Raw genomic sequence first — 21,943 nt, forward strand, 5'->3', positions numbered from 1 at the left:
GTGACCTTCCCTGAAACCTAAGTTCACAGAAGCGGGGGGTGCTGCAGGGTCAGTGTGGGCCTAGCCCCTCCATGGTATCATCAGCAACTGGGCTTTTGCTCTTCAGCGCCATCCACCTCAGTCTGGAAGATGGAAGGGCTGGGGGGTGTTATTCGGTTGTCTGTTCTCAGAGGAGAAAACTAGAAACAACAGCTAGCTTGCCTCATTCCACAAAGGCACACACACTCAAACCCAACAAGCGCCAGTCCTGCCCTCCCAGGCGGCCCCGAAAGGCGTCCACCTTCTAGATGAGAAGTCAAAGGCTGTGAGTGCCGCGCTGACAAGGAAGCCAGGGTGCCAGCCTAGCCACAGCCCCACACTATGGTTCCTCTCCGATCCCCTGCAGATGTGGCCCACACCTTTAATCCTAGTACTCGGAGGCAAAGGCAGGTGGATCTCAATTTGAGGCCAGCCTGGTCTACATAGCATGCGCAAAGCCTGGGTTAACCCCGGCACTGAAAACAATGGAAACAAAGGAGGTACTACCTGTCTGCCACAGAAGCCGGCTAAAGACTCTATTAACTTCCTGTCTGGTGACACATCCGCCAACACAGCACCACAACACGCTGAATGAAGCAGACATGAGAATTGAGTCTATTAAGATGTCAAATCTGCAGAAGCTGTCAACAATGTGAGCCTTCTAATTTCTGGAGAATAGCTACTTTCATAAAAAATATTACCACAAACATATAATTGATGGATTGTAATTTTTAAAGAAATTAGTCATTTTTAAATTTCTAATATAATAAATACCACTATATCTTACAAAGACCCAGACTCCCGGGATCTTCAACTGTCAAGAGCACAGAAGCTCAAAGATTGCATAGAGGGAGTACAGCCACCACCTATAGTGCCTTCCTGGTCCTGCTGACACAATCTAAGAGAAAAGAGCTGGCTGAGGCCATGCTGGAGCCTAAAGCCAGCATGGCAGATGGAGGGTCCCAAGTCCCTGTGCTCCTCTGACCAAGCACATACTTCAAGGCCCACTGCAGCTTTGCCTACAGCCATCACCAGGCCTACCCCTGGCCTAAAGCATCCTACCTACTCAGCCCCCACAGTGGAGAGCTGAAAGAACCACCTAATGGCAGGACACAGAACAGGGCTAGTGGTAGCCAATCGTACTTCTGTACACACACAAGCACACACACACACGCACGCACGTACACGTATGTTCAGGGCCATGGTGGGACTGACCAGAGACCCTCGACTAGGAAGGGGAACCAGGACCTCTGGAGGGGTCGTCTGGGAAGCGTTAGGCGTAAGGTGGGGACTTACCCCTCCTCCACTACGGAGAAGCAGCTGCCTACCTCCCACTGGCTGCCCTTTGTGTAGGACACTTTACAGACCTTTGGCACACCTCAGGACCCACACCCTGCTTCACACTGCTCCTCGCGTACACCGCCGAGTTCCTGTCCCTCAGCTGCCACCTTCTCATGTCAAATCCAGTTTCCGCTGGAGCTTTATGAGAATATGACGGAATAAATGCTGGTCAGTGCTAGTTCATTGCAAATTGTGGCACAAATTATGTACTTTTTCCATGACAGGCTATAAAAGAGCTTCCCATTAACTTAATTTATTTCATTTAAATACCAGAGACACTGATGATAAAACCCTAAGTGAATCGTCCCTTCTTTCAGAACGCATCTGCTGACAGAAGGTTAAAGAGGCCTGTTACCAAGAGACGACCTGGGCTCAGTCACCCGTCACCCACACAGTGCTCAGGACACAGAGTCTGCTGCATTAGACACAAAAGTAGGACCCTTATGAAGAACCTTCAGGGTCATGAAGCACCGATCGATCAGGCCAGACTTCCTTCAAAAGAGAAGAAAACAGGCAGCTTAAGACACACACTGGCTTGGAGAATGACACCCGATTAAACGCAGCATAAAAGCTGCTTCCAGGGCACTGGGCAACCACAGACCACTTTCATCTGCACCACAGTGGGAGGGGCGAATAAAGATTCTAAAGAGGAACACTGCTCTGCCCCAGTTCTCACCTAGAAATGTCTCCACATTCAACAAGCCACAACCCCAGCTGTGGCCCCCACCCACTCACTCACGTCCTCCCAACCAGAGGCTCTGCCAACTCTCTCCCTGTTTCTTTCCACCAGACTAGCCCGTGCATCCCTTCTAGACCCAGGGAGGACACAAGTCCCCTACAGCACTCAGATCATAACTTCCTGTAACAGCAGCTACAACCCAAGCAGAAGACAGCCAGCTCAGTTCCTCAAACCCTCTGGGCCTCCTCCTTCACACCGTGTCTTTCTAGGCCGGCAGACCTGCTTCTGGACCAGCAGGCATGCAGTCCTACACCTTGAGACGTTCCCCACCAACCCCCAAACCTCCCCTCATTCCTACGGTGCCCCTCACATACTCAGACCCTAGCATGCCCTCCAAAGAAAGATCAGCCAACTCCAGCATGTACCAGAATTGCAAAGGAGCCAATTAAAGAGAATCTGCTGGAGGGGTCCCACTGAGAACCTGTACCTGGAGAACTGGGCTGTACTCTTTTCTGAAAGTCAAAGGCATGGCTGGAAGGTGCCATGCCTGTTCATGCAAGGGAAGCTCACTCGCTGCTGCCACTTTCTACAGACCCCATGTGCGCCCTCTTGCCAACTTGCCTCCTCTAGTTCAACTGAATCAACAACTGGGTGTTTATGGAACTTACTCGGATATTAGGACACCCCACTGGCTGGTGGTGTGGGCCCTCTTCCCCTCCTAACTTCAAAGCACCCTACATCACACTCCCTTTAGATATGATCAAGGGAGCTCAATGGTGGTGGCACACGCCTTTAATCCCAGTAATTGGGAGGCAGAATAACTGTGAGTTCGAGGCCAACCTGGTCTACAGAGAGAGTGCCAGGACAGTCAGGGCTACGCAGAGAAACCCTGTCTTGAAAAAAAACAAAACAACAACAATAATTAATGAAATAATAAATTTAAAAAATAGAAATGTTCAAGGGAAGACACTTCCCTGCCCTCCCCAAGGGGCTCCCCTTTCCTTTCCTACATCTCTTCTTGCCACTCTCCCTCCTCCCACAGTCGGCACATCAGAAGACTACGATCCACAGACCAAACTGCACTTATGAATGATGGCACCGCTGCTCCTTTTTTAAACAACCAAAACCCAGTGTGAGCTTCTTATCGGCTAAAGGAGATCAGCGAGGCTGCAAATGACGGACCACTCACCTGAAACAAAGGGATGGATACTGCAGCTGACCCTCACCTTCACCCTGAGTAAGTTTGTTATTTCCTTTAGGGGTCTCACAATGCTGACCCCGAGACTACTTTCCTGGGCCTCAGGTCTAACAGGTGAATAATTAACTTCACCTGGTTATGAGAGTACTGCCGCTCCAACTCTGCGTGCTCTGTGGGTCTCTCAGCTCAGGTAGCGAGCACCTGGCAGCCTGCTCCACTTGGCTGTGCAGAGGCCACAGGGCACACACTTCACCCTTCCTTTAGGATCAATAGAAAGGAGGCATGCAACAGGCTGTTCGGGCCAAACGCCAAGGTTCTTTCAGTCCTCATTATGAAGGCTTTCTCAACTGACTTCCTGTGCTGTAAATAACAGCAGGGCTCAGCCTGGCCTCTCTTTGGGCTTCCCAGTATAACTGCGCACCCCATCACCTCCATCTTGTCCTCAGTAAACCCTGTGAGCAAAGCCTCTGAAGACTGACCGTCTGAAACAGAGACCAGTGTGTCCTATGCCCAGGGGATGGACTTCCTATACCTGGCAACTTCTATTTCACCTGCTCTGAGTGCTCATGACCAGTCTGCCAAGCACTCTTGCTACTTTCTCTCCCAATGCTGATCTCAAGCCTTCTCCCTGGGTTCTGCAGTGAGCTGGAGACCAGAATGGACTAGTGAGATTAGAAAGGGCAGGATGGGACTCCCAGGGAAGCCAAAGGACCAGTCTAGGGAGTACTTACCACTTCACTCCTGAATCACCTTATAGAAGCAAAAGGTACCTTCCAGCTAAGTATCCCCTACCCAGTCTTCTGGGTCCTGCTCTTTGATCATATTCATTTAGCATGGGGACAGTATTCCTAAGAAACCTGCATCCTAAGGCAAGCTTCAAAAGGCTTTAAGCACAATTAAGCTGAATTCTTGTTGGTAAAATATTTTAAGCCATAATCTAATCTGGTGAAAAGATTAGGGATTTATCTTAAGCAGCAGTATAGCCAGTTCTTATCTCAGAGTAGTGAAGACTTCTAGTTAAAAGTCTGCACTTATCAGAGCCTTCCAAAGCAATGATCGGCTCCCTGTGTTAAAGCCCCAAGGCAGTCTCTCTATGCACTCTGGAAGATGCAGGGCAGGCTTCTTTGTCAGCAGGCTGGGAGCACTTTTACCCTGAGGTTCAGCACCTGAATGCTGCAGCCCACAGCTGGCTAGTCCAATGCCAGTAAACAGCAACATCCACCCAAGCCAGCACCATCCTAAACGGATTAATAATCAATTCCAATATTGCCCAATTACATTAATTGAGCAACATCTCCATCCCAGAAGATGCTGATATTCGTTCTGTTACTGGAAGAACTTTATGGTTTAAATGTGATTTAAAAAAAAGGGTCCTGAAGGGGCTGTCAGAGACCAACGCTGCCCCTCTGTGCTCTGAATTTCAGTTTAAAATAGAGATTCAGATACTGGGAGACCCATGTTTGGCTTTCATCCATCTCCAGCCCCAAGGCACACAGAGTAAAGGGACCTAAATGCTAGGGTCTTTATTGACTCCATCCACACCCATAGACACTCTTCGTGTGTAATGCGCTCGGCACAGAGGCAGGCAATGGGAGTAACTGCCCTGCAAAGGAAAGCGCTCCCCACTTCGTGGGATGAGAATTCACAGAGGTTGCACAAATACTAAACTTAATGTCATATTACAGGAAGCCTAAGTATTTTTGATGGGCCCATAATTCTACCACTTCACCTGCTGTACGTGCTGCAAGCATGGTTTGGAATATTAATGGAAAAGTCCCTCATTATTACACTGCAGCATTAAAAACAAGATCTGCCACCACTAACAGCCTTCCACAAAGACATCTTCAGAATTTACATACGTTAAAAATATTTCCCTACCATACAGTTTCAAAGAGACTTAGCTCTGTGAAGCGAGAGCAGGGCTACTCCCACCTGCTTCAGACGGACAATGAGGGCAAAGGTCCTAGCCTCCCTATGACGGAAGTCTCTGGAATCAACTTTCCTCCTACAAGCTCATCTCCACAGGGTCTGGGCTGCCAAGGTGCAGAGTCACGTGTGCAAGCCCGGCTCAGAAGGCCAGTGCTCATCAGAAGCACATGCCCACTCTGGCACTCTGGGGGTGACCGCTAGCTGTGCTGCAGATTGCTGCAAGCAGACTACTGAGCTATACAGATGTAAAGACAAAGTAAGGCCCGGAGCACCTCTACGGGAATGTCCACATGTCACACTTCACTGACACAAAACCTTAGGCTGTGCCTCTGCCCAACTATGACGAGGCTGCCTAGGTTAATGAAAGAAACCTTACACACGCAGATTCACTGTGTTATTAAAAAAAACAGCACGCAGGTCAGAGCCTGAGCTTTTGAAGCATGAGGTAAGGTCCCTTGAACGTCTGGTTCACTGGAAAGGCAGGCAGAGCACCACAGGGTGTGGCTGAGGATCACTGCCTGTGCCTGTCACAGCCAAGATGCAAGATACAAAAGCCTTTCAGGCCCCGGCCCTATCATGACCATCCCCATCCCCCCCAACTCTCTCACTCCATGTGCCCCTCCTCCCTCCGTCCCTCCCCTGTCTTTACAGGGATGATTTATAGCCTGCTCTAATATCCTCCCAAGGGTTTTCAGAAAAGGAAGGATACACTGGTCCTGTCCTTCCCAGGTATCCTGTGACATTCTGGGTGCTAAACACAACCATGCTGATATGAAGTTCATTTGACGGTCACCATTTTGTAAATTACATGCAAAAATTCACTCATAAATGTATGTTTGATAAGAATTCAGGAGGCAGCCGGGCAGTGGTGGCACACACCTTTAATCCCAGCACTCGGGAGGCAGAGGCAGGCGGATCTCTGTGAGTTCGAGGCCAGCCTGGTCTACAAGAGCTAGTTCCAGGACAGGAACCAAAAAAGCTATGGAGAAACCCTGTCTCGAAAATCAAAAAAAAAAAAAAAAAAAAAAAGAATTCAGGAGGCCATACATTCATAAAAATGCACAGAACCTTTGCTTCATGAAGGCAATGCAAACAGTATAAAATCTGTCTCCACCCAGGCCGGCTGCCTTTGTGCATATACACTGGGAACACTAGAATGTGCACAGGTGACCATGCTGGCCAATGTCAGTCACATGATGGAAGAAGGTCATTTGTCAATAAACAAACTGCCTTGGCCCATTTGATAGGCTATCTCTTAGGTGGGTGGAGTAGACAGAATAGAATGCTGGGAGGAAGAGGAAGTGAGCTCAGATGCAGGGCAGCTCCTCTGAGTGACAGATGCCATGCTCTCCTCTCCAGAGCAGATGCGATGAAGCTCTGACCCAGGATGGACGTAGGCTAGAATCTTCCCGGTAAGCGCACCTTGGGGTGCTACACATATGAACAGAAATGGGTCAAGCAGTGTTTAAAAGAATACAGTTTGTGTCGTTATTTTGGGGCATAAGCTAGCTAGGCAGCCATGAGCCGGGCTGTGGGAAGAGGCCCACAGCTCCTACTACAGATGGCGCCCAGACATGGGGCACTGAATCTACAGAAAGCCTGAGAAAGCTTGGGAAAGAATAGAGTAAAGCATATTTTCTTGGTAGCAGCAATTTCTTGGTTCTGTTCTGCTTGCTAGAGGCAAGCAAGCGCTCTCATCTAAGAGAGGCTTCCTGACTCAGCTTCAGCTGTGAAACTTTGCAGCTCATTTAAGAGGTCCTGCCACGAAATACTTAAAACGGTGTTGGTGAAAAGCTGAAGGCATGCTTTTCGGTTTTCAGCCGTAGCAGGAAAAAAGTTGTGCTGTTTTAAAATGCCGGCTTTGTGGGCCATCCTACCAGGGCAAACTCTGACTGTTTGAGGCAGGAGGGCCGACTACAGAGAGAGGACTTGATTGTTGTCTGTGGACATAATGCTGCAGTTTGCTTGTTGGCAAGGACCTTGAAACGCCACAGAGTTGTGGTGATAAACATGGCTACAGCCGGTACCTCCGCCATGAGGCTGGAAAGCTAAGGAATGTGCTGGATCCAGCCGTCAAAGCTACGGCTTTCGTCCTACTGATATTGCTTGGTAAATTAAAGACTCATGTGGTCAGAAAAAGAGAGATATATAGTAAAGAGAGATTCAAAGACAAAGAAAACTTTAAATGATTTACAGTGTGTTTAAAAATATATGCAGGCTAAATGTTAAAGTTCTTAAAAGTATTAAAGGAAGAAAGAAAGTAGTTGGGTGTGGTAGTACACACCTTTAATCCCAACACTTGGGAGGCAGAGGGAGATTGACCTTTGTGACTTCAAGGTGTGGTAGCACACGCCTTTAATCCCGATGCCTGAGAGGCAGAGACAGAAGGATCTCTGAGAGTTCAAGGACAGCCTGGTCTAAAGAGTTATTCCAGGATGAAGATATACAGAAAATATAAAATAAAAGTAAAAGTAAACGAAATAGAGGTTAAAATAAAGCCGCACGAAGATGGAAAATACACAGAGAATCTTGATACTGTATGCTATTATGCTCTCTTTGAATTGTTTTAATGCTGAGGAAGGAGCAACAGATGCTAAAAGATATTTGTTTATAAATGCTGCTGAATTAATCCAAGATAGATATTTTCAAAATACCTTGACTTCAGATTTGGATCTAAGGATATGATACTTTGGAAAAGAGATTCTTCTTTTGTTTTCACAGAGGATGAGACTCTGGATTTCTTCTATCCCAATATGGTATGACAGACCACGCCCTCCTGAAGGGTTGCTGTGAACACCTTCAAAAAATTGCTTCGCTCAACTGCCAACTGAGATGAACCTAGCAGACAGGTTATCCCATAAAAGACCCGAATAACAGCGCCCCCATTCAGCAGGAAGCAGTTTGGAGAGAAAAAACTGCGCCCATGTTCCAATATATTGTTTATAAATGCTCTTTTACATTTAAAGGGGGAGATGATATAGATGTGAATAATTTGCATTGATATGAATCTTTGTTTACTGATATTAATTTAAGGTCAAGTTTAGTATATGTATATGTATTTCTGATATTGATTAAGGTATTGTGATTGTGTAGTTCACTTAAAAATGTAATGTATATAGGTTGTTAATGGATAATTATCAATAATAGTCAAGTTTGTAGTAATGTTAGTTAGATTTTCTAGATGTGCATGGATATATTTCAGATAGGCATTCATCATATCTTTCAAAGGCTAGAGAATATGGTATTTTAAATGTTTTAATAACTTAAGACTTTTCATGACAATGAGACACTCTGCTCCTGGCAGCACCAATCTACTTCAAGAAGAAGATGGGCATCAAAGAGGCACCTTATGGAGTTTGATAGCCATTTGGGCAAGAAACTGCTCTTGCCTGGACTATTGCATAAACTGGACACAAAGAACCCGCAGAGAGAGGACTGCTGAACTTGCCTAAAGGTGAGATGATCTCTCGGGGTTCCTGATTTATGAAAGAGTCTGCGAGACATTCTGTAGGACACAGCAGATAGTGACTGAACTGCCTTTGAAATTTCCTGCTTCATGGAAAAGTCTGCTGGATACTATGGGCCTGAAGGCTGAAGATGGATGCCCCAACGGTACAGAGGAACTTTGGGTGACTGTCCAGGCAGCGAGATGTCTCTGTCATTTCTAGAGTTTAGAAGTTGTTTACTTTTTGTTTGCTTAGGTAATATTGTATTCTTCTGGAGTCTTTGATGGAGTTGAATAATAGATAGATAGTTATAGTTTTCCTTAGTTATGATAAAGATAAAATAGATGTAAATATTGTAATTTTTACTTGATAACGGTTTTGTTATATGTAATTTTGCTATGTTAAAGTTAGAGCCTTCCCTTTTTTTTGTTTAAACAGAAAAAGGGGAAATGATGGAGGAAGGTCATTTGTCAATAAACAAACTGCCTTGGCCCATTTGATAGGCTATCTCTTAGCTGGGTGGAGTAGACAGAATAGAATGCTGGGAGGAAGAGGAAGTGAGCTCAGATGCAGGGCAGCTCCTCTGAGAGACAGACGCCATGCTCTCCTCTCCAGAGCAGATGCGATGAAGCTCTGACCCAGGATGGACGGTAGGCTAGAATCTTCCCGGTAAGCGCACCTTGGGGTGCCACACATATGAACAGAAATGGGTCAAGCAGTGTTTAAAAGAATACAGTTTGTGTCGTTATTTTGGGGCATAAGCTAGCCAGGCAGCCATGAGCCGGGCTGTGGGAAGAGGCCCACAGCTCCCACTACAGTCACAGGCTCAAGAACAAACCATGTGAAGCAGCAGGTGGGTGTGAGCATCCCGAGGACAGTCATCTGCCTGTGAACGTGCCTTCTCCAGGGACTCTGACTCACCATGTTGTCACCCCAGGAGCTGCACCCCTCGAGGAACCAGGTCTAGACAAAAACAGTGCTTCCCAAGCCAAGATGTGCACGTGTACAGTGTGACATCTGTGCACCTAGAACCTAAGGCTGCACAGAGTGTATGGCTTTCCTGGCCTTCTCAGGCCACCAACAGACAGACACCCAGTGTCTCCCCAGAATCTTCTCTCGTGTGCCACCCTATCTCACCAAGAGGAAGCTGCAAACATCTCTTTATTCCCCAACCCCTGTGATGGATTACATTTCAGATTCATCCTCAGGCAGTCACCCCCTAACCTGGTGAGGCTGCAGCACAGTACCATAGAAAGAACATCTGCCTCTAGCCCGAGCTCTGCCTGTCATGTGACAGGGAAGGATCACATTCATGCTGGTTCCTTACTTTCTGATCTGCAGAGAAAGCCACAGCAACAAAAGCAGCCTTCCCCGAGGAGCCTGATCACTCTCAGAACATTCCCGAGACTGGGAAGGACTTGCTCCTGGTAAAAGACACACACGTATGCATGTGCACGCACACCACACAATCACCTGTAACATCAGGAGGCACACCCACGCTGCATAGTTATATGCTGAGATTATTTGACTCAGAAAGCCAGGCTGCTATTTTCCTATGAAAATTGGAGATTTTCATCTGCTGATAAACTCAAATTTTCTAAAATGTGTTATGGATAAAAAAGTTGAGGGTTGGGGGCTAAAAAAGGAACGGGGTTTACACAGTTCAACTACACAAGACCCTCTGGCACCACACAAAACAGGAACAGGACAGAAGAATCCAGCTGCACTAATCTCAAACACTTAAGACACATGGAGGAAGCAGAAATCCACCCCCTGACCACTCCTTTCTTCCAGCACGCCAGCCACAGAGCACTGGCTCCATCCCACACCAGTCCAATGACTCGAGATGGACACAGAACGGCCGTGACAAAGCAGCAGGCACAGTGTGTGCCGGGTGTGTATGAGGTCCAGCAGGGGAAGCCTTCCGTCGGTGTTCCGTCGGTGCTAGCTACCAGCTAACTGCTCCCAACTAAAAATCTGACTCAGGAGTCCAGATCAGGCCTTGCACACTCAGAGAAGAGCACGCAGGGGGAGCTGGGGCAGGTGCTCCATAATGAGAGGCACCAACGGGGGCGAGGAATCAGAGCCTGAGATAATGAAACACCTTGTATCTTTCCAAAGAGGTGAATCATTTTCTTTTAGGTGTCAAATGAATAGCCAAATGTATCACAATCAAAATCTATCATGGAAAAAGCCAGACAGGCACTCACTTCAAATGAGAGGTAGCCTAACGACGCTGAAGCTAGGGACACTGAGTCACTGGTGTCTAAAGGACACACACTCCCCCACAGCTTCTCTGAGCATTACGAGTCCTAATGAGCTGCAAGTTCACCATTTTCTAAACACATTTAAGCTCTAGCACATCACTCAGACCTCCTTAACTCTGAAAACCAGTTTTCAACTTGGGCACTTTATCAGCCTCTTTGCAGAAGCTAGACTCTGGGAAATGAACCCTGATAGAGCCTATGTTCCCATCTCCTCAGCCCCATCTTTGCTTTCAGTAGGCAGAGTGCACCTCCAACAGCTGGATGACATGGGCACCATCAGAAGTCCTTTCAGGAAGATAATTACCCAATGGTCTCCTACAAAGTGAGACTGAGTTCATCTGTCTCTTTCTACCTATCGTCAAAGTGCAGACTGAACTCCAAAGCACGGAGGCACTAGCTCTGAGGTCAAGGCTAAAGCCACTGCTTTAGTTCTGCTCCAGCTACTAAGGTGTAGAGACTGCAGGCATTAAAACAAAGAGACATGGATTATGGAAAGCCAGAGGTGGGAGAACCAAGCTTTTACCCTGGGGGGCAATGGGAGAGGTGGAGACAAGTCCGCAGCCCCCTGCACAACCCTGAACATACCCACTCTGACGAAGCCCCAGGCTTGGGCCCTTCGGAACCCACCCATGACCTCCAGACCCAGAACTTACCAGACACATTGAGAGAGGCCCCGGCATCAATGACCCCACTGTTAGGCCGCACGCAGTACCTGCGCGGCGCTGTGGTCTTCACTTTAAAACACACATTTCTGTCTGTTGGGTTGCCAAGTTTCAGGTTGGTGGTGACGACATCAGTGAAGGGACCTAAGTGGAGAGAGAGACAAGCGGTTGTGGTCCTGTGAGGAAAGTGCAGGGGACAGAATGGTTTGGCAGCAGTGATGAGAGCTAGGGTGTGTGAGGAGCCATCGCTGCTGTGTTACAGAAAGGAACACAGCTCAGAAGACAGGAGGCCTGTACGAATGACAGGGTCTAGGACCAGACGGTCCAAACCCAACAACAGTTACTTGTGCTCAATGTGCGCTTCCACAGAAGCCCAACGAAATCTGGCAGAAACTATATGAAGGTCCAGGCATGGGTCCCCAGTGTACCAGGTGGCAGGTGGCAAGTGACCTCTGGGGGGTAGGGCTCTGTAGAGAGGAAACTCCTAACAGTGTAACTGCAAAAACAGCTGGCCTCATTCCGAGCCCTGCTAGCAGCTCTAAGCTCCCAGGCTCCTGCGAAGCCCGGAGTGGAGTTCTGTGGCCCTGGGCTACTGTTTATTACTATTACTTATTCATTTCCTCCTTTATTAGATTTTTTAATTAAAGAAGTAAAACATGCTTCTTAAAACAAACCAAACAATGAAAGATGTATGCAGAGAAGTTAATAAGCTTCATCTGTGCCTGTGGTAACTAATATCAACCATGTGGGAGCTCACACCACCGTCTAGACTTAGTAGCAATATACATGGTGCGGTCTGCACAACTGCTTCTCACTGGCTAATCAGTGGGCACCTGATCACTAGGCTTACGGGGGTGGGGGGGTGTCAGATCAGGAGAGGTGAACTGCAAGACCTCTTGTCATGTGCACATGAACGTCTGTGTTGATGCCTGTGTGTTGCTATGGAGCAAATCCAGGGACCTGTACATGTCCAGCCCCTGAATTATATCCTCAGCCCTCCATCATTTCAAGTTCACCTATTTTCAACACAAGTGCTACATCTTTGTTTCCTATAGGCAGGCTTTTCGGTTCCACCTTCATGTTTATAAGGGAGCAGAGGAGGGAAGTGTGTTTCCGTGGTTACAAAGAATATCTACTAGCTCACCTGTCATGTCAGGAGACCCAACAGACTCTCAAAGGTATGCTCCCCAATGCTTCCTCTGCTGCTGAGGGCAGGATCATCCTTTGTCCATCTCCGCTCCTCGCACCGTGTCTGGACACAGTAAAGGTCTCAAGACACATGCACCAGTAGCCGGGCGGTGGTGGCGCACACCTTTAATCCCAGCACTTGGGAGACAGAGGCAGATGGATCTCTGTGAGTTCAAGACCAGCCTGGTCTACAAGAGCTAGTTCCAGGACAGGCTCCAAAACCACAGAGAAACCCTGTCTCAAAAAACCATAAATAAATAAATAAATAAATAAATAAATAAATAAATAAATAAATAAATAAATAAAAAAGACACATGCACCAAGAGGAAAACTACTCACAGATTATTTCCAGAAAAATGACTGCCTTAGGCTGGCTTCCTCTGAGGTACTCAAAGACTGAAAGAACAACTAAATACAAGCTTAGCTTAAACACAAATGGTGGACGGAGAGGGAGAGGCTCGAGTCCAAAACCCAAGCATACTGCAGCAGCGCACTTACAAGGGAGCACTGATCATCCATGTGGGACAGATGTGCACACTGGGGGACACTCCGAACATCAGACACTTTTCACATTTGCTGATGCACATTCTGAAATCCCAGATACCTGCTGAATCTCATTGTACAAAACACACCCTCCCTGTCAGCCTCCTGACATGGCTCCTCAACTCACCTCCCTTCACATGCGGTCACCAGCCACAGTCATCCAACTTCAGGTCCCTCAACCATATAGTAACTGCGGGCTGGAAGCCGAGCGCCATCTCAATACAGGGACCCAGGTAGAGGCCCTTGGCTGTAGCACCTGCTGTCCCATCAGTCCCTCCTCCACTGACCCTGCTCTCCATAGCGTGGGGACCACGGGGATGCATGCCTATGCTGCAGCAATGCAGCAAGACGACTGTACTGCCCTCTTCTCATTTCACAGGCAACATCTTTAGATCCAAAGGCCTGAAGAGGATGTCTCCCTCTACCTACCTTTCAGGAGGCCCTGCTCTGGTTCTAGGAACCAGGTTGGAAGCCAGGAGGGGAACTAACCACCCCGCTACCCAGCTGGAAAAGCATGGGAGGCAGCTAACCTGTGCCCAAAAGGTTGACAGCCACAGGGAGTCACAGCTGGGTGCTGACAAGACACCACCCTTGCAACCAGTTCTTGGCCTCTAGGGAGAAATGAGACACTTAGTTCTGAGAACGTCCAGGGGCTTACGGGAATTCTACCTCACTCCACCTCTGTTACACGCTGGCTGACTCATGGAAAGATGGGAAGGTTGATCCCCCTTTACTTAAGGTGGGAATCACTGCAAGTAAGCAAAGTCTATAAAAAGGAGAACTAAAAACAGCTTTGGTTTTCTAGGGCCAAAGAAAGTGGTAAGCCTTAGAAGCCTGCATGGGTACAACTTGCCAGGCATGTACTTCACAAAACACACCAACACTGTTCTGCAAGTGCAGGTGTTCAGACAGCCAGGGTCCCAGGGGACAAAGTCACCCCTGAAAAGGCCCGTTTCCAACACCAATAGGCCTACAGGAAAAGGGCCAGACATAGTGGGTCATTTGGGAGGACAAAGGCAGGATCAGAAGTTGAAGGTTATCACCTTTTGGTACATGGCAGGTTCTAAGCCAATCTGGGATGAGTCCTGTCTCAAAAACAAAAAAGGCAGACATACAGAGTGGTCATCTGAGCATAACCCAGTCACTTCCAAAGAGTGAGCTGCAAAGCTTTCTGAAGAGCTCTGCCACAAGAGCACCAAAACACAGGCAGACCAGAGACGTAACAGACCCTACCACACAGAGACCTCATGGAGAGCAGAACACTTACGATGACTGCCCCAGCTCCTACTGTCTCCCCCTCTGCTCCCATAAAGCTGGGCTGGGGAGCCCAGGTGCAGAACTCCCCGACCTCTTCTAGGACTCTATCCGCGAGCCACGTCCCAGTGAGCAGCACGCTGTTGCGAGCTCTCTGGGCCCGCCTATTACGTGGCAATCTAAATGGTGTTTCAATTTACATGAATCACATAAAAGACGGTCTAAATTATTAAAAGACAAGCAATATTGGTAACAGTGAGTGGGATAAAACAAGCGGTATTTCTCCCTCAACACCCCGCCTTGGGTCTGGGCGTTAATTTGTAGCGCTCTAGAGGGAGCCATGCTGGAGATAGATGCAGTGCAGACATCACTGCACTGCTAGAGCAGCAAAATCTCATGGGTAAAAACCAAGGCATTCTGTAAAAAAAAACCGGCCAATCCTCCTCGCCCCACTCTGGGCAATTTACTCCAAGAATTTTATTGAAAATAAATTCGATTTAAGTAATTACAGGAGATAAACCATGTTAGTGTTCTCCTTTCTCCTGTACTAATGAATTAGAACACACAAAAGCCTCAATAAAAATGACGTGAAGGCTTGTGAGCGTCACTCAGATTTTCCTAGTCACTTCCATTTCATCAAACTGCCATTCCCATTAAAGCATTATGTAAAAAATGGGATTTGCTCCACAAACATGCATAGTTATTACCAATGAATTTAAACATTGCTTATAAAATACAAAGCCAATTTTACAAACAAAATCTTCAAAAGTTAAGGTTTTTCTTTTCCTTTTAAGAGATGAAAAAATGATGTATGTCTCTAGAGCTGGAACACACCACTTCCTTTAATTACTTTCTTCCGTGTCACCCATCCCTTGGTCCAGATGTCTGTGTGAAATTAGGAATGACACATCTCCAGCATGAATGAGCAGAGAAGCAACCCCAACCTGAAGTAAATTCCCGAAGTGCTTTGACATTTTTCCTTCTATGTCACAGGCGGAATGGGTTCTTCCTTCCCGTTACAGCTGTGTGCACCTGCAAGCATTTATTAAGGTTGATGAAGATGCTCACGAGACAGCATTAACTAACAGAATATGAACTCCTCCACTCGTTCTTGGAGGGACTAGATCCAGCAAAGCACGACATAAACCTCTCCGCACCCTCCCAAGGTCCTGCAGCTTGCCTCGCTGTCTTTAAAATTACTTAAGAATGTAAGGTCCGGATTCCATTTGTTTGAAAAAGTAAAGAACACAGACACAAAACAAATACGTGTGTTCACAAAGTAAACAGTGAAGAGGGGGGTCCTTCTGTTGCAGGTCACAGGATACAAGCTCAGACTTACAGTCCTATCTTCAAGTTCAAGGGAGAAGGTAAGTCACAGTTCCAGGTACTGAGATCTCCCCAGAGACAGCGAGATTCAAGTCAGGTAGCGGAGGCTCACATGTGCAATCCCAGAGGCTGAGGCAGAAGGACGATGAGCTCAAGCTAGCCCGAGCTACGAGACGGGATGCACAAAAAGAAAATTCCAGGCTAAAATGAGGTGAAGTCCTGTTTCAGAAAAAAACAGGACAAGACAAGTAAGCTGGACAAGTTACCAATTGGGAAATGTCCAGGGAACATCTAAGCGCTCCCCCAACCTTTGCAAGGTCTGAGCACTCTGCAGTGCCTAGTGCCTAGAGAGCATCACTGACACAGAACTCCTCCTGTCTGACCCAAACTCCAACTTCACAACACAGCAGCTGAAGAGTTCACATCTGGCAACTGTAAAGGCCACAGTGAAAAGTTCAGAACTCGGGGCCCAGCCTGGGTCTTTCTCATCTGCAGATTTAAGCATGTCTCAGGATTCTGTCTGTTAAGTGGCAAGACTATGTGTTGAAGAGGCAAAGAAGGCATTTTATTTTTAACCCACAATTCACTTGTACTAGAAAATAAAGATTAACAATGTCTAAAACAGCCAGGTATAATGGCTCACATCTTTAGTCCAGCACTTGGGAGGCAGAGGCAGGAGAATCTCTTTGAGTAAGTTCAAGGTCATCCTGGTCTACAGAGTAAGTTCCAGGCCAGCCAAGACTATATAGTGAGATCCTGTTTCTCAATGAATGAAATAAGTAGATACTAAATAAGAGTCCTGGAAGGTAATACCTGGGACTTGGGAGACTTTTCAGGGAAATAAGTGTGGTGGAGTCCATGGAAGAAAGAAGTGCTAAGCTGGGTTCATTAAAATGTCAAACCTGTGGGCTGGGCTGAGGGTCTGCAGAAGTGCACTATTATCTAACACTCAAAAAGTTCTGAGTCCCATCCCCAGCACTAAAAAGTCAAATAAATAAAAACATCTGCTCTGCAAAAGGCATTCCAACAGGCTGGCAGGACAATCCCGCTTCAGAGCTATTTATAGGAGGGCTATCTACAGAAGATACACCTGATAAAGGATCGTCTGTCGATTGTACGGAAAACTGAAACCCAACAATCAGAAAATGTGTCACATGGTTTAAAAATGGACAGAAGAGATGCAGACATCTCACCAAAGACAGGCAGAGGGCAAGGGGTACATGGGACAATGCTCACCATTTACTCTTAGGAAAATGCAGGCTGAAAACACAATGGCAGGTCACCACTTTGCTTCCCAACACAGCTCCCACTCTGAAAGGCAGCCGTGTTGTTTCTTTTCTTCTCGTGGTACTATTCAAAACTGAACTGAGGGCCTCACACATGCTAGGCAAGGGCTCTTGCATGGAGCTGTAACCCCCGCCCTGGTCCAGTAGGGGTTTCTTACAAAACCAACCACAGTCTCCTTATCTGAGCCAGGCATCACTCTCCTTGGTGAAGTGGAGACTCAACAGCCTCACCAGAGACAAAACCAAGCCCTTCAGAAGGTAGAGACAGTAAAACGTGGAGCATCCAGACAGAGGGATAACAGTCACTAAAATATAATTAATCGAGCCATGAAAAGGTATGGCAGGACCCTAAATTCATATTCTAAGTGATAGTCACCACGTGGCATTCTAGAAAGGGCAAAAACACAGAGATGACCCTCTAAACAATAAGCAGCCACATTCACTTCAACCCTACAGAGAACCTTTAGGCAGAAGCAAAGACTTTTGATGGGCACTGCTGGGACAATAAAACAGTCCTTGAGGTCTCAATACAATAGACTCTGTACATGTGAAATAAATTACAAGATCTTCTGAAGTCAAATTTGCTGCTTCTATTATTCTGTCCCAGTCTATTCTCACCAAGGACCAAGGCCTGCCACCTGCATTCCCTTCCTGACTGTAATGCCATACTTGTTCCTAAAGAATGGAAACCACATGCCGGGCGTGGTGGCGCACGCCTTTAATCCCAGCACTCGGGAGGCAGAGGCAGGCGGATCTCTGTGAGTTCGAGACCAGCCTGGTCTACAGAGCTAGTTCCAGGACAGGCTCCAAAGCCACAGAGAAACCCTGTCTCGAAAAACCAAAAAAAAAAAAAAAAAGAATGGAAACCACAGATCACATGACTTTGTCCCCTGATCATAGCTGGTAGTCAGTACATAGCGTAGTTCCAGGAGCAGGGTAAGCCACTCAGCAAGGCTTGAAGAAGAGGACCACGCAGAGACCCAAAGGCTGAACTCTTTACCAGATGTGCCCTGGAGTGTGGCTTGCTCTTCAACCTCAACATCTCCCCCACAGGACCCACTGTGCATGTTTGCTTCCATTTCCACAGACTGACTGCATCCGTTGTCACACCCAAGCCTAAAATAGGGTACCACCAGTAGCAAAAGGGCTGGAGGAATGACAGGCCAGCGTGAGCTTTTCTATGCTGCTGAGCATGCTGCTAACAGCACCAAATCTGAAGCCCTCTAAGTGCGCGCTGCTCTTGCAAACAGGTTTCCGTCAATAATGCTCTGGTTAAAGCTGTTCCCTTTTTAAAACTTCCCTTGCTTCAAAAAACAAAGAGTGAGCAGGCTTAGTGGATTATGGAGCAGATGCCTATAATCATAGCTCAAGGGAGGCCGAGGCAGAAGGATCAAGAGCTTAAGGTCAGCCTGGGCTGCACAGTAAGACCTCGCTCAGAGTCGAGAGCATAGGGAGGAAGGTCAAGAGGTCATATAACATGTTCAGAGAAGACCAGCTCTTCAACAACCATGAATCCTCCATGAAGGACACAAGAAGTTCTTGTTTTTCCGAAGTCTATCCTCCTAATCTCACACATTAACTCAATGCTTTGGAAACAAAACCAAATCATTGTAACCAGTATGTTTTTAACAGCACAGGCTGAAGCCCAATCCTATGGCTCTCATTTTGAAATAATCACAAGAAAATTACAAGAAAAAATAAAGAATCCTGCATATAGACAAAAGATTGTTCCAAAGAAGTTTTAGACCCAAAGTATTCTAAACTAATAAAGCATCCTCTCCAACATCTTCATGAGACAGGTGGCTGCAGAGAAACATCACACCCATTATTACAGCCGAGGAATCAACACCCAGGGCTGTCACTGACAGCAACATCAAAGAGGCCAAGGGCCAGCTTGGCAGAAGAAGATGACAACCCCCTACTGGCAGCTCACTGATTCCTAGCTTCTGAGTCCCTTAAACTGCCTGTCAAGGAGTCCTCCATAGGTGGGAAAACTGGCCAGCACTCTCCTAGCTTAAGAATCCAACGACCAAAGATGCTAAGGCATGCTGTGGGACAATGCTCTGTACCCTGTCACTTGTATTTTAACAAAACATTGGTTGGCCAGTAACCAGGCAAGAAGTATAGGCAGGGCAACCAGGCAGGAAGTAGAGGCAGGGCGACGAGAACAGAAGAATTCTGGGAAGAGGAAAGACACAGTCTGCAGTCATCACCTAGACACAGAGCAAGCAAGATGAAAATGCCTCACTGATAAAGGTACCAAGCCACATGGCTAGTATAGACAAGAATTACGGGCTAATTTAAGATGTAAGAAAGAGTTAATAAGAAGCCTGAGCTAATAGGCCAACCAGTTTATGATTAATGTAGACCTTTGTGTGTTTCTTTGGGACTGAACGGTTGCAGAACCGAGCAAGACAGGAACCTCTGTCAACAAGGACAGGCCTGAGATCAATCTCAGGAAGGCACCTAGAAAACATGGGATGCTATGCAGGAAGGACAGCCCAGGAAACAAAGCAGCCCCAAGGCTTTGGACTCTAGGAGGGTTCTCGTGTGTAACATATGTACTACATTTCTTGAAGGGATATGACACAGCGATGGGAAAGAAGGAACCGGATCCGTATTGCAACTGCTATGTCTGAAAAGCATAAAGGGCACGTGGCTCATAGCTCACTGATACAGAGAACATGGAAAGAGACCATATAAACTCCGGTGAGTAAGGAAAAGCAGGAAGTACAGACTGGCAGACAGAGAGCAAAAGCACACCTAAATTACTCATTAAGTTTCACCTATCTCATTACAGAAAGGTTTAAATTAAGGTTGGTGCCCACTAATGTCTACCTATGCTATGTCTGGCGTTTATTCAACTATGTGGCTATTTCTGTTTCTACTTAAGAAAGCTCCTGTAGCCAGACATGATAGCACACACCATTAATCCCAACACTTGGGAGGTAGAAGCAGGTAGACCTCTCCTGAGTCTGAGGCCAGCCTGGGCTACACAGTGAAACCCAGAATCATAGGGAAGACTGTACACAGCTCCGCAAGCTGGCTCTTGCCCAGAACACCCTGTGAGCACTGTCCTAACCCATGAGCTGTCAGTCATATGATCATACAAATCAAAGCTACAGCTTAGAATATGTTCAGCCCAGCACTGGTCTCAGCAACTCAACTGTGACAGAAGTTGTTTTCAGATCAGGAAACTCCATCACTTACCGAACAGGACGCTGCTCGGAGGATGTGGTAGGTCACCCCAGTAATCACAGCACTTGGGAGGCTGAAGCAGGATAATTGCTATGAGTTCCAAGCCAATCTTGGCTACAAATCACTCACTCACACACACACACACACACACACACACACACACACCCTGGGTTTTCTTAAATGTAAAACTTGCTGCCCATATATAGCACAACTTTTACACTTCCTTATGACATCCAGCAGGGCAGATCCGATGCAAGCAAAATTTTATATACCTATCCCAAAGGGAGCTTAGAAACCAAATGCTCCTGTCCACAACCTTTACCACATCAACTAACAAACACCCTGCAAGCTTTCTCTACCTAAAAGACCAAAATCCATGTTCACAGTGACCATAGAGAGCAAGCCATTTTCCATAAAGACAGTCTATGTACACAGAGAAGCCAGCTGAGGGGCACCCAGCACAGGGGCAGGAGTGACGCCAAGGCAGGGGCCCCAACTTCTCTGGGTTGCAGCTACTGCAATTCAAATAATGCTTCACAGCAGCGTCAAGCTCAGTTACAGGACTCCTCCATGTGGCCCCCTCTGTGGTACAGATGACACAGCCCGTCGAGGACATGGGTGGCCTCTGTGCCTCTGCTCATCTCACACTGTGAAGAAGGGCTGCACAGAGTTGGTGGCTTAGGGTAAACTGTAGTCTGGTTTCCCTGTCACTGAAGACCCTCCATAGTCATTCCAGTGAGAGGAGATTCAGATGGAAATACCATCCCTACTTTGGGAGGCAAACTCACATTCTTCAAGGCTCTGCTCAAATACCTGCTATTTTAGAAGGCATAGGGAATCCCTACAGCTAGGGATTACTCCTTTCTACTTCACCATAACAACGAGCTGTCTTCTGAAGGTATGTCTACACCCAGCCCTAGCTTCCAGGTTTCCAGGCCCACTATCCATTTCCCATCTCTCCTGGCTTATTTCCTTACATTTGCACTTGCCACACCTACCCAACCTACCTGAGACCCACTCTCCCCACGCTGCCCCTCTGCCAAGTCAGCTCTTAGCTCCCCTATTTAGTCGGCAGCAGATCCTGGGGCTCCACCCTCAAGACGGTCAGAACCCAGGTACCTCTCATCTTTCTCTCATTGTTGCTACTCTGGTCCACTATACCTGTCTTTCTTGTTCAGAAGTCTAGATCACCACAAGAGCCATGGAGTTCCCATGTATAGTCCAAACTACCAGATACATCAGCCAGGCCATTTTAATAACAAATTTTTAAAAGCCCTCCTCATTCCCACCACAGCACAACCCCAACTCTCAGGTAGTCTCCCTGTCTGTGCCCTTACGAGCTCATCTTGCCTCGCTATCACTCAAGGCACAAGGCTGCTGCCCTTGACCTCAGGGACTCATTGTCACCGGCCTTGCACTTGTCATTCTCAGGATCTAGAATGTTCTTCCTACAAATGGCTCATATTTACACATCAGCTGTATACATTCAAGCTCTTAGGTCACATGTAACCAACCGCAGTAAAGTGGCTCCCCCGGTGCCCTATCTAAATTGGAACCCAGGAGTCAGAATCCAGCTTAAGGAAAGGGCACATGCATAGATATGGCCCC

General features: G+C 47.2%; 1 protein-coding gene across 1 annotated transcript in view; it reads right to left on the reverse strand.

The window, feature by feature from the left end:
• Positions 1-21,943, reverse strand: part of Vapb (VAMP associated protein B and C) — a 41,536-nt gene that overhangs the window by 10,304 nt on the left and 9,289 nt on the right. Inside the window, exon 2 of the mRNA XM_057780471.1 lies at positions 11,532-11,684. Within this exon, the coding sequence (XP_057636454.1) occupies positions 11,532-11,684 (153 nt within the window). The remainder of the gene's footprint in view (positions 1-11,531; positions 11,685-21,943) is intronic.

Source organism: Chionomys nivalis, chromosome 9, assembly GCF_950005125.1.
Source record: "Chionomys nivalis chromosome 9, mChiNiv1.1, whole genome shotgun sequence".
In the NCBI taxonomy this organism is placed as follows: Eukaryota; Metazoa; Chordata; class Mammalia; order Rodentia; family Cricetidae; genus Chionomys; species Chionomys nivalis.